At 32.8% G+C, this 12,577-nt stretch overlaps 2 protein-coding genes across 2 annotated transcripts; one reads left to right on the top strand and one right to left on the bottom strand.

The window, feature by feature from the left end:
* The first annotated feature begins 239 nt into the window (after window positions 1-239).
* Window positions 240-1,440, top strand: PQBP1 (poly-glutamine tract binding protein 1). Its single transcript, XM_013315474.1, has one exon. The coding sequence runs from the start codon at window positions 318-320 to the stop codon at window positions 1,158-1,160; it is 843 nt and encodes a 280-aa protein (XP_013170928.1). The 5' UTR covers window positions 240-317; the 3' UTR covers window positions 1,161-1,440.
* A 30-nt stretch (window positions 1,441-1,470) lies between these two features.
* LOC106120207 (cystathionine beta-synthase) lies at window positions 1,471-11,555 on the bottom strand. The gene is made up of 11 exons (XM_013315473.1): window positions 11,363-11,555; window positions 11,140-11,260; window positions 10,960-11,066; window positions 10,713-10,883; window positions 10,371-10,552; window positions 7,505-7,744; window positions 5,016-5,148; window positions 4,594-4,771; window positions 3,764-3,898; window positions 2,335-2,525; window positions 1,471-1,875 (listed from the first exon to the last, which is right to left on the bottom strand). Exons 2-11 carry the CDS (start codon window positions 11,211-11,213, stop codon window positions 1,787-1,789), a joined length of 1,500 nt encoding a protein of 499 aa, XP_013170927.1. The 5' UTR covers window positions 11,214-11,260; window positions 11,363-11,555; the 3' UTR covers window positions 1,471-1,786.
* Window positions 11,556-12,577: the final 1,022 nt, after the last annotated feature.

Genomic DNA, 12,577 nt, shown 5'->3' with positions numbered 1-12,577 from the left:
TCTAGTAAAACAGGAAAGAATTTAAATAAGTAAATGCTAAGTTTTCAATGTAAATAGATTTTTCATTATAGAAATTTATATGTTTTTTAAATTAATTTACAAATATAGAAACAAATGTAATGGTTTAAGAACGATTGTTCTTTTTGCTGGAAACTATTTGTTTAATCTATATTTCAAAGTTCATAGATAAAGTAATGGAAACTTTTTTTAATGGCAACCATATTTAATTGACAATGACAAACTGTCAATGTCACACGTCAAATAAGGAGTTTTGTTAGTGCTGGTTTTTACTGATTACAATTAACAATTACAATAAAATGCCGTTGCCGCCTGCTTTAGCGGCTCGTCTTGCCAAAAGAGGCATAATAAAAACTCCAATTGCAGATGCAATCAATAATTCAGGTGCAGTTCAAGCCAGCGAAGAAATTATAGCTGAAGACTATGATAATAAGCCTGATGACCACAATGCTAAAGAACATTACTGGGCAGGTATAGAAGGCGTGAACGTAGATCCTATTAAAGGCCACCGCGGTTGTCCAAACAAAAGCAACATTTATCACGAATGTTCTAAATTTTGTGTAAAAACTTGGAAAAAAGGGAAATTGGTACCAAATGAAAAATATTTAGAAAATAAAAGGAAAGCTCTGGAACTGTGGCCGCTTCCTCCTGGATGGGAAGAGGTGTATGATGAGGGTAGTGGCCAACATTACTTTTGGAATGTTCACAACAACCTTGTAAGTTGGTTACCCCCTGCTCACCCACAGGCAGTTCCTACTGAGAGCGCTGCTCATCTACGAGAAGAAAGGGTCCTGAAGGAAGGTGATGAGAGTGATGACAGTAGTGAGGTGTCCGATCAAGAGGTACCTCAGCAAAATGTACATGTCAAGGAAAAGCGTCATGAACGACGAGAAAAGAGAGACATGGTTCATCACAGGGATAAGAAGAGGCAACGGGTGAGAGATAATGATTTAGATCCAATGGATCCTGCTTCATACTCTGATATACCAAGGGGAAATTGGACCTCTGGGTTAGACTCTCATGCTAAAACTGGAGTGGATACTACAGCATCAGGGTCATTGTATCAAATGAGACCATACCCTGCACCTGGGGCTATTTTGGCAGCAAATGCTAAAAAGCACTCACCATCACCATCTCCCTAGTCCGTAAGTTGTCTGTATTGTAAGGAACATTATGAATAAATAATTTTGGTATCCTTACCTCTTGATTGAATTTTACTTGGAATAATTATGTTAATAACCTTGATTTTTTTAACTTTAACATGTTAGCAACATTACCTGCTTTCTCATACAAGTGAATCATACTAAAAAAATACATTTTGTACCAATGTTTAATTGGAGTATTAGTATGTCCAACATTTTGACTGTTTTACAAACAAAATGATATCTTAGGTCTATTTTAATAACTTTAAATGGATATGGATTTGGAAAGGATTAAATAACAAACAATAAATAAATGTGTATACAATTTTATTTATAATAATCAGTTTCATGTCATAAATGCCTAAGATAAAACCTATAGATATGGTCCAAAAAATTCCCCCTTAAATGCTGTAAAACCATAATTTGTACAAATATTTACAAACAAACATTCAATTTGCCAAGGAAGTTATTAATTTGTGACCTTGTATTTCACTTATTTCTAAACATGCACATTTTGTATACCAATAAGATACAGTACATTAACAATGGCTTATCAATACTGAATATAAATTATATTTGATAACATTTGAGCAGTTGCTATTCTTGAATATTGCATGGCTATTGCATTACGAGCTGAGGTTGAGGCTTTTGTCTGTGACGAGACGCAGCAGATCATCTGATGTCAAGATTCCAATAGGTTTCTTTATGGTAGAAACTAAAAAAAAACATTGACATATGAAATCACATCAGGGAAAAAATTCATGGTGCAGAAGTTAATCTATATTTTGTTTTATCTTATGATTACTTAACATCTATAATACTATGGTAACCATACACTGTACTTGAAATTTCTGAGTGTCCTGATTGGGATCCATACTTAGTAAATATGAGAAGTGTGAAGTTTAACCTTTATGGTAACTCAATCTTATCTTACTAATATGTATTTAATGCAAATGTTTAGATGGATGTTTTTTTGGAGGTATCTCCAAAATAGCTGAATGGATCTCGATGATTTTTATTAGGATAGATGTATAACATAGTATAGATAATTAGGATTTCTATTTTTTCCCGCGCGGACCCAGCCGCGGGCGACAGCTAGTTCTAATATAAAATTTTCTCAAATCACAATCACACTTGTTTGCTATAGTTATTTTAAAAGGTAGTAGAATATTACCAGACTCGACGATGACGACGAATGGCGCGATGTCCAGCATTCGCGACACATATCCGAGTGCAGGCGCCTGCGTCACGTCCGCCGAATAGAACTTCTTCTGAGTGAACTTGCTCAGTTCATCCGTTACGTTGCCGAATAGGTTGGTGAGCCGCCGGCGCGCGTAGTCCGCCGTCACCACGCCGATTAACGCTCTGAAATAAATGTATATTTGATATTGCTCATTACTGCAAAGCCTATTTTGTTTCTGTTTAAGTTGTGTATGTTACGATAATTTTATTTTGTTTTATTTGTGATATTTCAATGGCGTTTGCGTCTTTGTCGAGATTTACCTCTTTCGAACTATAATAAAAATTTAAAGACTTAAATTTACCTCATGACCCAAAGTAGCCTAGACAATAGTCTTCATTATTTCTCATATGTTGTTCTTGTTGACCGATAAGTAAGAGGGTAATAACGTAAACGTACAAAGCTAGAAAGAAAATCAATACAATCATTTCATTGTCACATTTGGACAATGAAATAAAATAGATTTTCTTATAATTATGATTTTAATTTTTTTACATTTTATAAAAGTCACTGAAAATTTGATATCGAATTGTTGACACTGACAGATACCATTGATAATATTTCATCTCAAATAAACAACAAAAGTAGTCTGCAATAATTGGTGTTTTTGAATATTTTCAACGGGATTAAGTGGTTTTATTCGGGAATCGTATATTCTGAATAATAATAATTATCGTTTTAATTTTTTTATTTCGTATCTTGTAGTCAAAGTTGGTTTTCCCCGGATATCCGCCAATGACTTTACACATACGTATAAATACAAAAAGAAGTAATAAATGAAATTCCTTACTATCAGTGTTATTGCGAGATATTTCCATTTAGCTTACACAATAACACATAAAAGTAAAGTCGGAACGTAAATATTTCCATTGCATTACATGTGTACATTTCAATAGCGGAAAAAACAATAAAATGTAGTTGTTTACCAACATAACAAACGAATGTCTTGTCTGTACTTTTGGATCCATAAATATTTTTTTCGACGGCCATCCGATATAACAGAGAATGTGCAGAGGCATTGTCAGTCTTTCAGAAAGAGATATGCTCGTTTCATGAAGAATGTTAAATCATAAAATTTTAAAATATCGCCGATAAAAGACAGTCCCAGGACGCAACTGTGCGAGGCAGTAAATTCCGACATTTTAACCAACTAGGCTACTCTTTCCCTGTCAAAGTACTTTCAAAATCGGTCTAGCTGTTCCAGAGACTACGGAACAAACGTGTATTTGCGGACAGGCAGACAAAATTAAAGAAAAGGTAATTTTTCACTGTCAGAAAAAAAACCATGAGGTTTACGATATAATTTTTCTTCAATACTTCCAGATAACCAATTTGATTTATATGTATGGATGAAATAACTTACCCCTGGTCATCTACGACGGCCAGCGCGGGCGCACCTGAGGTCTTGAGAGCGGCGAGCGCTTCCACAGCGGGCGTATCATGCGGGATCACGGTGATCGGTTGAATCAGATTTTTCGTCACTACAGCATTCCACCATCTATTGATAACAATTATGTCTCTAATTACTTATATTTTACAACTTTTTAATTAAATACAAATAATTTTTTTCCAATACAACTAGAAACCGTGGTTAGCTAGGACATGCTAGTTTTAAGCGTAATTTAAACACTTCTCAAAGACGGAAAACATATTTTTTGTCAAGTTTATACGACTTAAAAGGAAATATAAATTAACATCTGAATATTATCAAGTCTCTACGAATAATTAATCTTAATCTAAATATAGATAAAAAAGCCAAAGATCAACGTTAATGTGGTATAAATAATGTGTAAGATGAAACAATTTCGCGATGTTTCAATCAAGGAGTCATGTTTTATTTCTTTAATTACTGATATCACGATATGTCAATAGGTTATACACGTTTATAAAACTTATTAACGGTTGTTTGAGAAAATAAAAATACTCAAGTCCATAAAATTAACTGACCACAATAAATGGATAGATCATTGCTATTGCTTCGTTTCGACTTAAACGCGTCTTTCGAAGTTCTTGACAGTTAATTCTATCGTTAAATAGTTCGAACCTCCACCACCGCTATCAACCGTCACCATCAGCGCCAAAATGGCGGAAATCAAATAGGCACAAAATGCCACGGCTTTTTAACCTGTCTTTATTGAAGTACTCGTTTCATGACAATGTTTGGGGTTTCTATAATTTAAATTCAGAACATACGGGAGTTCATCGTGCTTGACGACGGGTTTGAAGCTGCGGGCCTCCATCCACTGGTCGGAGATGAACTTGGTCATGTAATTGCGAATATTGTCGGGCAGAATGACCACACACTTCTGACCCGCCTTCAACGACTTGGCCGCTTGCGTCGCCGCCCACATTATAGCTCCACTGCTGCCGCCTTAAAACAAAACATTACAATTGTCAAAACATGAAAAATAATAACTGTTTTTTTTTATTACTTAATAATGTTTATATGTTACATAGATACATGGATGGGACAATAACCAGACTTTTTCTTTAAGACTAGGTATCCATAGGATTGGAATAACTTGCCTCGTAATGCAGAAGTTTCTTAGACATTGTAATATCTATCGATGGTACGCTTTGTTCGTGAATATCACGAGGACCAGTGTAAAACTTACCGCAAAGTAGTCCCTCCTCCTTTATCAGCCGTCGAGACATGGTCAATGAATTTTTGTCTTCCGTCTTGATCCATTTGTCTATCACCTTCCTATCTAGTACCTTTGGCAGGAAATCATAACCGATGCCTTCAACCTTTCAAAAAAACAAATATAGGATTATTATTATTTTAAACATTGCGAGTCGCAAAATTTTGAATTTTTCTCATTATTTTTCGTAATTAACAATCAAATTTCTTTGTAAATAAAACTAATACTTAAATCGTTTAAACTTTCGTGAGATATTATTATGTTTAGGTGGATGTTTGTTAGAAGGTATCTCCAGAACGACTGCATGGAACTCGCTGAAATTTGATATAGATGTAGGACATATCCTGGAAGAAACACACACTACCTACTCGGACGGAGTTGTGGGCGAAAGCTGGTAACCAAAATAAAAACGGCTATGTACATTCACGTACATTTTATTCGTTGTAAGTACCGACTAATTTCAAACCCTTCTTGGACTTATCTACAGGGTGATTGGGACTAGTATTACTAAATATTTAGTAATTTGATGACATAATAAATTATAAGAAATAAGCGATAACTAAAGAAATCTGTGAATTACATTTAAAGATATAAAATATTGATTGTAATAACGTAATATGTTAATCGAAACATCGTCATGTATCACGTAACATATTTGTCATACTGTTATTTCTCAGTTATCAAACTGCTATGATAGAGTACAGAAATACGCAATTATTACGTATATTTAGTACAACAAACACATAAGAGACGACCTCGATTGACATTAGATGGGATAGATTTGTTTACATGTTCTTAGTGAAGGCAAAATATTTAACAAATTATTTTTAAACTATCAATATATATTTAGTAACAAAAAACAACTGAATGAAATAGAGAACTCAATGGGAAAGAGTAAAAAAGAATATTAACATTCAGGCATATTGTCGCGTATTTTTATCATCCAGGGCCGGACCAAGGATCGTAATTGATAAGGGATTTGCGTAATTCTGAAATTTACTTAGATATGTTTTTTTTATTAATTTTAGACATTATTAGTTAGAATCCTTTGGTGCGATTGGTGGGCTTTCGTTACAAAGTCAAGTATCAGAATGAATATTGAGGGGGTATAAACGTCGACAGTTTAGTAAGGCCAGTTAAGTTGCGCCAGTACACCAGACGGTGTCGGATTTTCTTTCTAACATTATATACAAATGATATATCGTGTATGATTCAATATTCTAGGAAGCCTTTGGAACAATATAGATGTGCTAATCAAAGAAGCTAATCGAAGAATTTATAAAATCACGATTATCAAATATGCAAAACTGATAAACTGTTCTGTGACGTCATAACTTCCTTTATTTGTACATTACGTATTCCAATTGCACGTTTTATCGTGATTTAAAATCAATTTTCGTCGATACAAACTAAAGGAGAGGATTAAATTGATAATGTAACGCTAATATATTAAAATTATAACTAAGGACATTATATAATAGAATGTGATAAAACCACAAAAAATACTGACATTCGTGACCCAATTTAAACCGAATGAAACTGGTTTAAGCTAAAGCTATCTGACAAGGAAGGAAAGATATGGTACAGAAATATATATCCGTGTTAAGCTAAGATTTTTTTTTGTCTACAAAATTCTAAGCAATAAAATTTCTTATTTCCATTGTTACAAAAGATCTCGTGTCGAAATAAAAGTAAAGATAAGTATCAACTAAGCGTGGGTTTCTGAGATCAAAATCCCCGTTTAAAACATATTGTTATTTCTGTTTTATACAGCATGGTTCCAGAATCCTACGGTCAGGCATCGTGGCTTGATTACTTTCCCTAATCATTTGAAGTTTATAAAAAGTATAATAATAACATAGTTTTCTTTAAGATATGAAGTAAAAATAAATTATAAAATACTCCAAGTTACATAGACACTGCGAATATTTGTTACTTTGTCTTATCAGTTAACATTTTGTTTTCTCAATAGAAAATGTTCAATTGGTCAAATAAATCAAAAATGTCAATAAATATAAAACTTATCAGGTATTATAATACAATCAATGTGTACAATATTTGCTAACATCAAATATAGTGAAAGTTTATTATTAACTTAGTACTTCTAAATGTGCAATTATAAGATAAAGGCAAATATTGATTAACCTATTGTTTTTGAATAGTATTGTTTTCGACGCGAAGTATACGTCTATATAAATATATAAATTAAAATAGTCTAATTATAAAACTTGAACTATTAAATCATATTAATTTTCAAAAATATTTATAACCGATGATATTTTAATCAATGGGTTAAAATTAATTAAAGTTAAATTAATTTAATGTAAATAAAAAATCACACACAAAATTACAACATTTCGCACAAAAATAATAGAACAATCTTGTAAAATATGTTTACAAGATAGAGTCGTTAATAGGTTTAAAAAAATAGGTTTTATGTAAATAACGTATAAAAAACTTACTTCATACATGCCAACATCACTATCGTTGAGTTCCTCCGGCTCGGCGAGTATTGAACCAAGCGGGTCAACACCCACTATGACACACTTGGGGCATCTCTCTTTGATCTTGTGTCCGATGCCAGATACGGTACCGCACGTACCCGCTCCAATCACCACCATATCCACGTCGTCGTCCAATGACCACAGAATCTCCTCAGCAGTACCATCGTAATGCGCCAACGGGTTGCAAGCGTTCGTGTACTGTTGGGGAATATATTGAATGAATACTAACGTAATGTGGAAGCACTCGTATCTACTGGTCTTGGGTTCGATTCTCGCCATTTTTTTTCGGATTTAGATTTTCATATGAACATTTACTACGTACATACGTTGAACCTGGACATATCAGGAGAATTCCAAAGATATGTGTGCAGTCAAACAAAACGCACTGGGCTGGCGTTTACTTATGCTTTGTTACCCGAACATAGGGTAGACTCCGAGTCCCTCGTTGGGACGTAAAGCTGACTGATTATATAAGTAATTAACTAAAATAAAATCTAAGAATCTCGACTGATTACATATGGGAAGTATACGAATGGACATACGTAGGAAAAACATTACTCTTTTGTTAATCGACAAATAATAGGGAACTAAAATAAGCTATAAGATAAACGCATTATAACATGTCCTTGATTTGGAAAAACAACAAGATATTGTAATGTAATCGTTTGGTCGCAGGGTCGTCACTATTAAGAGTTTGTTTATAATAAAAAAAATATATAAAGAGTTATAGTGTGGTTCATTTAACATTGAAATTCTTGGAGACTGTAAAAATAGGTTAAATTCTATTTCTGTAATCCGAAAGAAGGTTATTGGATTTATTTAATGGTGACGGAGGGAAATTGTATGTTAGTTTTATTTTTAACGTTTTTAAAAATCATCATCAACCTGCCCTTATCCCTATTAAGAGTCGGCACAGTATGTACTACTCCTCCATACATGTCTATCAGCCGAATCTACCCCCTTCCTAGGCATATTCTCTTTCACACAGTCATTTCATACTTTTTTTGGTCTTCCTCTACCTGTGTAGTCATCCACATTCAATAAAACAATAACGAATAATAATAGTAATCATTCGTCATGTTTTCAAGTCGAAATCTCGCGAACGATCGAAAAATATCCAGCGGAAATACCAATCGAAAAACACAACATGACGAAACATGGAGGAAAAGTTAACAAAACATGTGAGTTACGTAGTAAACATATAGTCAAACGTAGTTATTATTGCATTATACTTGGAAATTTATGTTCCAAGTTGTCAATGATACTTAATATTAGAATTAATTACTTTTTGTTAACATTCTCTACAAATCGTATTGAAATTGTAATCATCATCAGCTCACTATATGTCCCCACCGAGGGGCTCGGAGCCTACCTTAAGTTAAGGGTGATTAGGCCATAGTCTACCACGCTGGCCAAGTGCGGGTTGGTTGACTTCACATATATCTTTTTATTTCTTCTCAGATATGTGCAGGTTGCATCACGATGTTTTCCTTCACATAAGAATGTCGGATAAATGTACATATGTAGATCGGACATCGAAAAACACATTGGTACATGGCGGGATTCGAACCCAGGACCTGCAAATTGCAAGTCAAGTGCTTCTCTCCTTAGCCACCGACGCTCTTTTGTTGTAATACTATTTGCAAATAAATCTTTTTAATCATTCATGTAGATGAGAAATCGTAAAATCTCTTGAGATGTTTACAACAATGTAATAATAGATCAACGGATGTTATAGCCTCATTTAAATGCGTGAAGGTCAAATGATCGTGTAACAAGAATGTCTATGGGATTGCACAATACACAACAGAATAAATAAACAATTATATACGTGCATATTATATACTCTTTTAGAACGCAATGCAACCTCCACATATCTTTGTATGCATTCTTGTTTATACAGCAAGCAACAAAGTTAGTGATTATATATGTTCATTGCTGTCATTTTATGTAAACTTTATTGTACTCCATGAAAATACCCTATGACAAATTGAGCAGTAACAAGTTTAGCTCTTAGATTTCTATGGGGATTAACAGTTGTGTGAGACTGTGTAATTCGCAGACTTATGGCGTCCCTTTCTGTCCATCGCCCTGGGCGGCCACCTTTCCGCGCTTTATTCTAACGCCGGCCCAGGGAGTGAGGTCTTGTGTTATTGTTGTCGAGTTGTCTATGATTATTTTTAATATAATAATAATTAAGAGGAGTATTTTGCTATTGTATATTATTTTTAATAAAATTAGATGAGACTTGTTGATCTATATATTATGTTATTTATATACATACATTTTTACACTTTACAGGAATAAAATGAAATCACAAAAAATTAGCAAAATCTCATGAATTTTTAGAGATGTACTAAATTTGGTATAAAAATAGATACAAACATTAAAAAACTTTATTAAATTTATGTAATAACTTTTATCAGCCACTTCATATTATAACAACGAGATTGTGAATATTGGCATCTGACTTACTTTATCAAAAAAATATTATATAAATGCATAATTATATCTTGCAACACTGATAATGTTTCAGTTTCTGGGTAATTAGTGATTTATTTAATATCTTTTTTTTTTAGATAAACATTCAAGTTTATTTTTATTCATAAAATTTCATTAAACTCGATTTACTTTATGAATAAATCATTTGAAACAGATTTCTTAACATATACATAAACAGTATGTATAAATAATATGTTAAATATATTATGTCCCGTTGTAATATTATTATTTCCTAATAATACACATTAAATATGTATTTGTCATTGAGTTGTTGAAACTATGGTCAGTATTATTTGCCTTATAAAAAACAATTAAAACATACCTGATCCAGCATAACAGCATTTGGTATCTCCTTAGCAAGTCGTTTAGCAACCATGAGATTGCTGTCAGGGTCATGAGATGCAGCTTCAGTGGGTGTCCTGATGATCTCCGCTCCCAATGCTAGTAAAGTGTTTACTTTCTCATCTGACATTTTCTCTGGCAGAACAATAATACATCTGTACCCTGTTGATAAAAAAATATATATATAACTACATTTCTCATAGAGTAAAAATACTCTTCAGCAAATTGAAGACACAAAACTTTTTGGCAAAACTATATAATTTTTTATCTTTTTCCAATTATAAAAAAAATTGTCAATTATTTTTTCATAGAGAAAAATAACCTTTCACTGCTGCAGCTAAAGCCAAACCAATGCCAGTATTTCCTGATGTTGGTTCAATGATAACAGATTTCCCCGGTACTAATATGCATTTTTCTTCAGCATCCAGCACCATTCTATAGGCAATCCGGTCCTTTATAGAACCACCTGGGTTCAAATATTCACATTTTGCATCTAAAAAAAATAAATAATTCAAAAGTTTGGCAGTAAGAGATAATTTTCTATATTAAAAATATTTATTATAACTTACACATGTCACATAATAATCCATCCTTTTTGGGTATTTTATTTAGTTTCACTAATGGAGTGTTGCCGATTACGTGGAGAATGTCGGGTTCTAATTTTTGATTTCTGTCCCTAAAATATAAATTTTATTTAAAAAAAAGTCAATTTCATGAGTGTTTAAAACAAAAAATGCATTTATACTCACAAAGCTTTAATAATGTGAGGCATATCCTTGAGATCGAAGTATTTTGAACACCCATTTGTAGTTCCGTTGTGCATTTTTAAGCGGTAATTTTTGTTATTTGATAGATTAGAATTTTTTCAACCTACAGAAATTAATTAAATTATTTAAAGTTATTAACAGAAACTTTCATATAAAAAGAGGGAAATTTTCAAAGTTAAAAACTTTTAACGATCTAAAAACTTACGAGGATTGCACGTTACTAGCTCGTCAGCTATGAAAATACTGTAACGTATTACTTCACGAACGTACGACTTTATTACTCGACGTCTTATCACCGACTGATTATTTGTAAAGTTATTGTTCACGCCAATCTTACAGTATAAATTACTTATGTACACAACACAGCGTGCAAGTGTACAAAAGTAAGGTTAAGTTTAAGTCAATTCTACGTCAATCAAAACAGATGGTTTCACAGACTATTAGTATTTGCATAATCTGTATTATAAAAAAAGATTGTGTCCAATATTTTTATTCTTGCCCTATTTAAGTTAGTGAATGTCCAATGTTATAGGACGCAGATGCAGGCTCTTATAGTTGTGAGAATTGATTGCGTTTTTGGTAAATCTTAATACGAAAGAGGTAGGACTGAATTCGAATTACGTATGTTTAATGTACGTATCGATTCATTCACACAATCGATGTTTTAAGCAGGCACTTCACTATGAAGCAAATAAATATAGATGGTAGATGTCAAATGTGACCTATTACAGTGGGTTTCTGATATGAAAATCTCCATCTAAAATATTTCGTTATCCAGTCATCCATGGCAAAACAGATATAACAATATGTTTTAAATGGGGATTCTGGTTTCAGAAACCCACTGCTGAAGGGTTTTTTTATAGTGTGTAAAATCGATTATGAATCTTTTCGATTCTCCGTGGTTGTCCTCATAGAACTTGTAATCGAAAATTGCAGGATTATTGTTTTTTGAATTAAAACTAAAACATAAATATAATTGTTTCTTTCTTTTCCTACTTTATTGTTCAAAACTACGTAAAGGTAAAAACATTAAACCAAAAAAGAAATGTATTTAATATCATTTTAATTATTTGTGCAATACCAGCCAAACCACTATAACAAACTTAAGACCTAAAATATAGTACCTAAAAGACCGATGCTCGATAGTTCATAGTTATTATTCGTTACGCGCGTACAGTCCGACATTAAAACAGCCGTCCATTAAATATTCCATTATTCCTCAACCAAATTTTTCGATACTTCAAACGGGTCACTTGTCAAACTAATCCATCTTAAATAGACAAACTATAGACAAAATGGGATCACAAGAAAAGATTTACAGTGTTTGCGTAGATTAGATTTCATGTCCTAAAAAGCTAATCTGTGATGTAAGAAACGATAGAATTGTTGGACTTCATGAGATCAATAGAATCCAAAGCAA

Source organism: Papilio xuthus, unplaced genomic scaffold (assembly GCF_000836235.2).
Source record: "Papilio xuthus unplaced genomic scaffold, Pxut_1.1 DF826961.1, whole genome shotgun sequence".
In the NCBI taxonomy this organism is placed as follows: Eukaryota; Metazoa; Arthropoda; class Insecta; order Lepidoptera; family Papilionidae; genus Papilio; species Papilio xuthus.
The sequence above is the reverse complement of the archived record's forward strand: the minus strand, read 5'-3'. Positions and strand labels throughout refer to the sequence as shown.

Excerpts from the sequence above, each read along its gene's own strand:
- PQBP1 (XM_013315474.1), top strand. The coding sequence starts at position 318 with ATGCCGTTGCCGCCTGCTTTAGCGGCTCGTCTTGCCAAAAGAGGCATA.
- LOC106120207 (XM_013315473.1), bottom strand. The coding sequence starts at position 11,213 with ATGCACAACGGAACTACAAATGGGTGTTCAAAATACTTCGATCTCAAG. Across the intron at positions 11,067-11,139 it reads CCTCACATTATTAAAGCTTT|GGACAGAAATCAAAAATTAG; the intron begins GTGAGTATAAAT and ends TTTATATTTTAG. Across the intron at positions 4,772-5,015 it reads GGAGGAGGGACTACTTTGCG|GCGGCAGCAGTGGAGCTATA; the intron begins GTAAGTTTTACA and ends TTTTGTTTTAAG.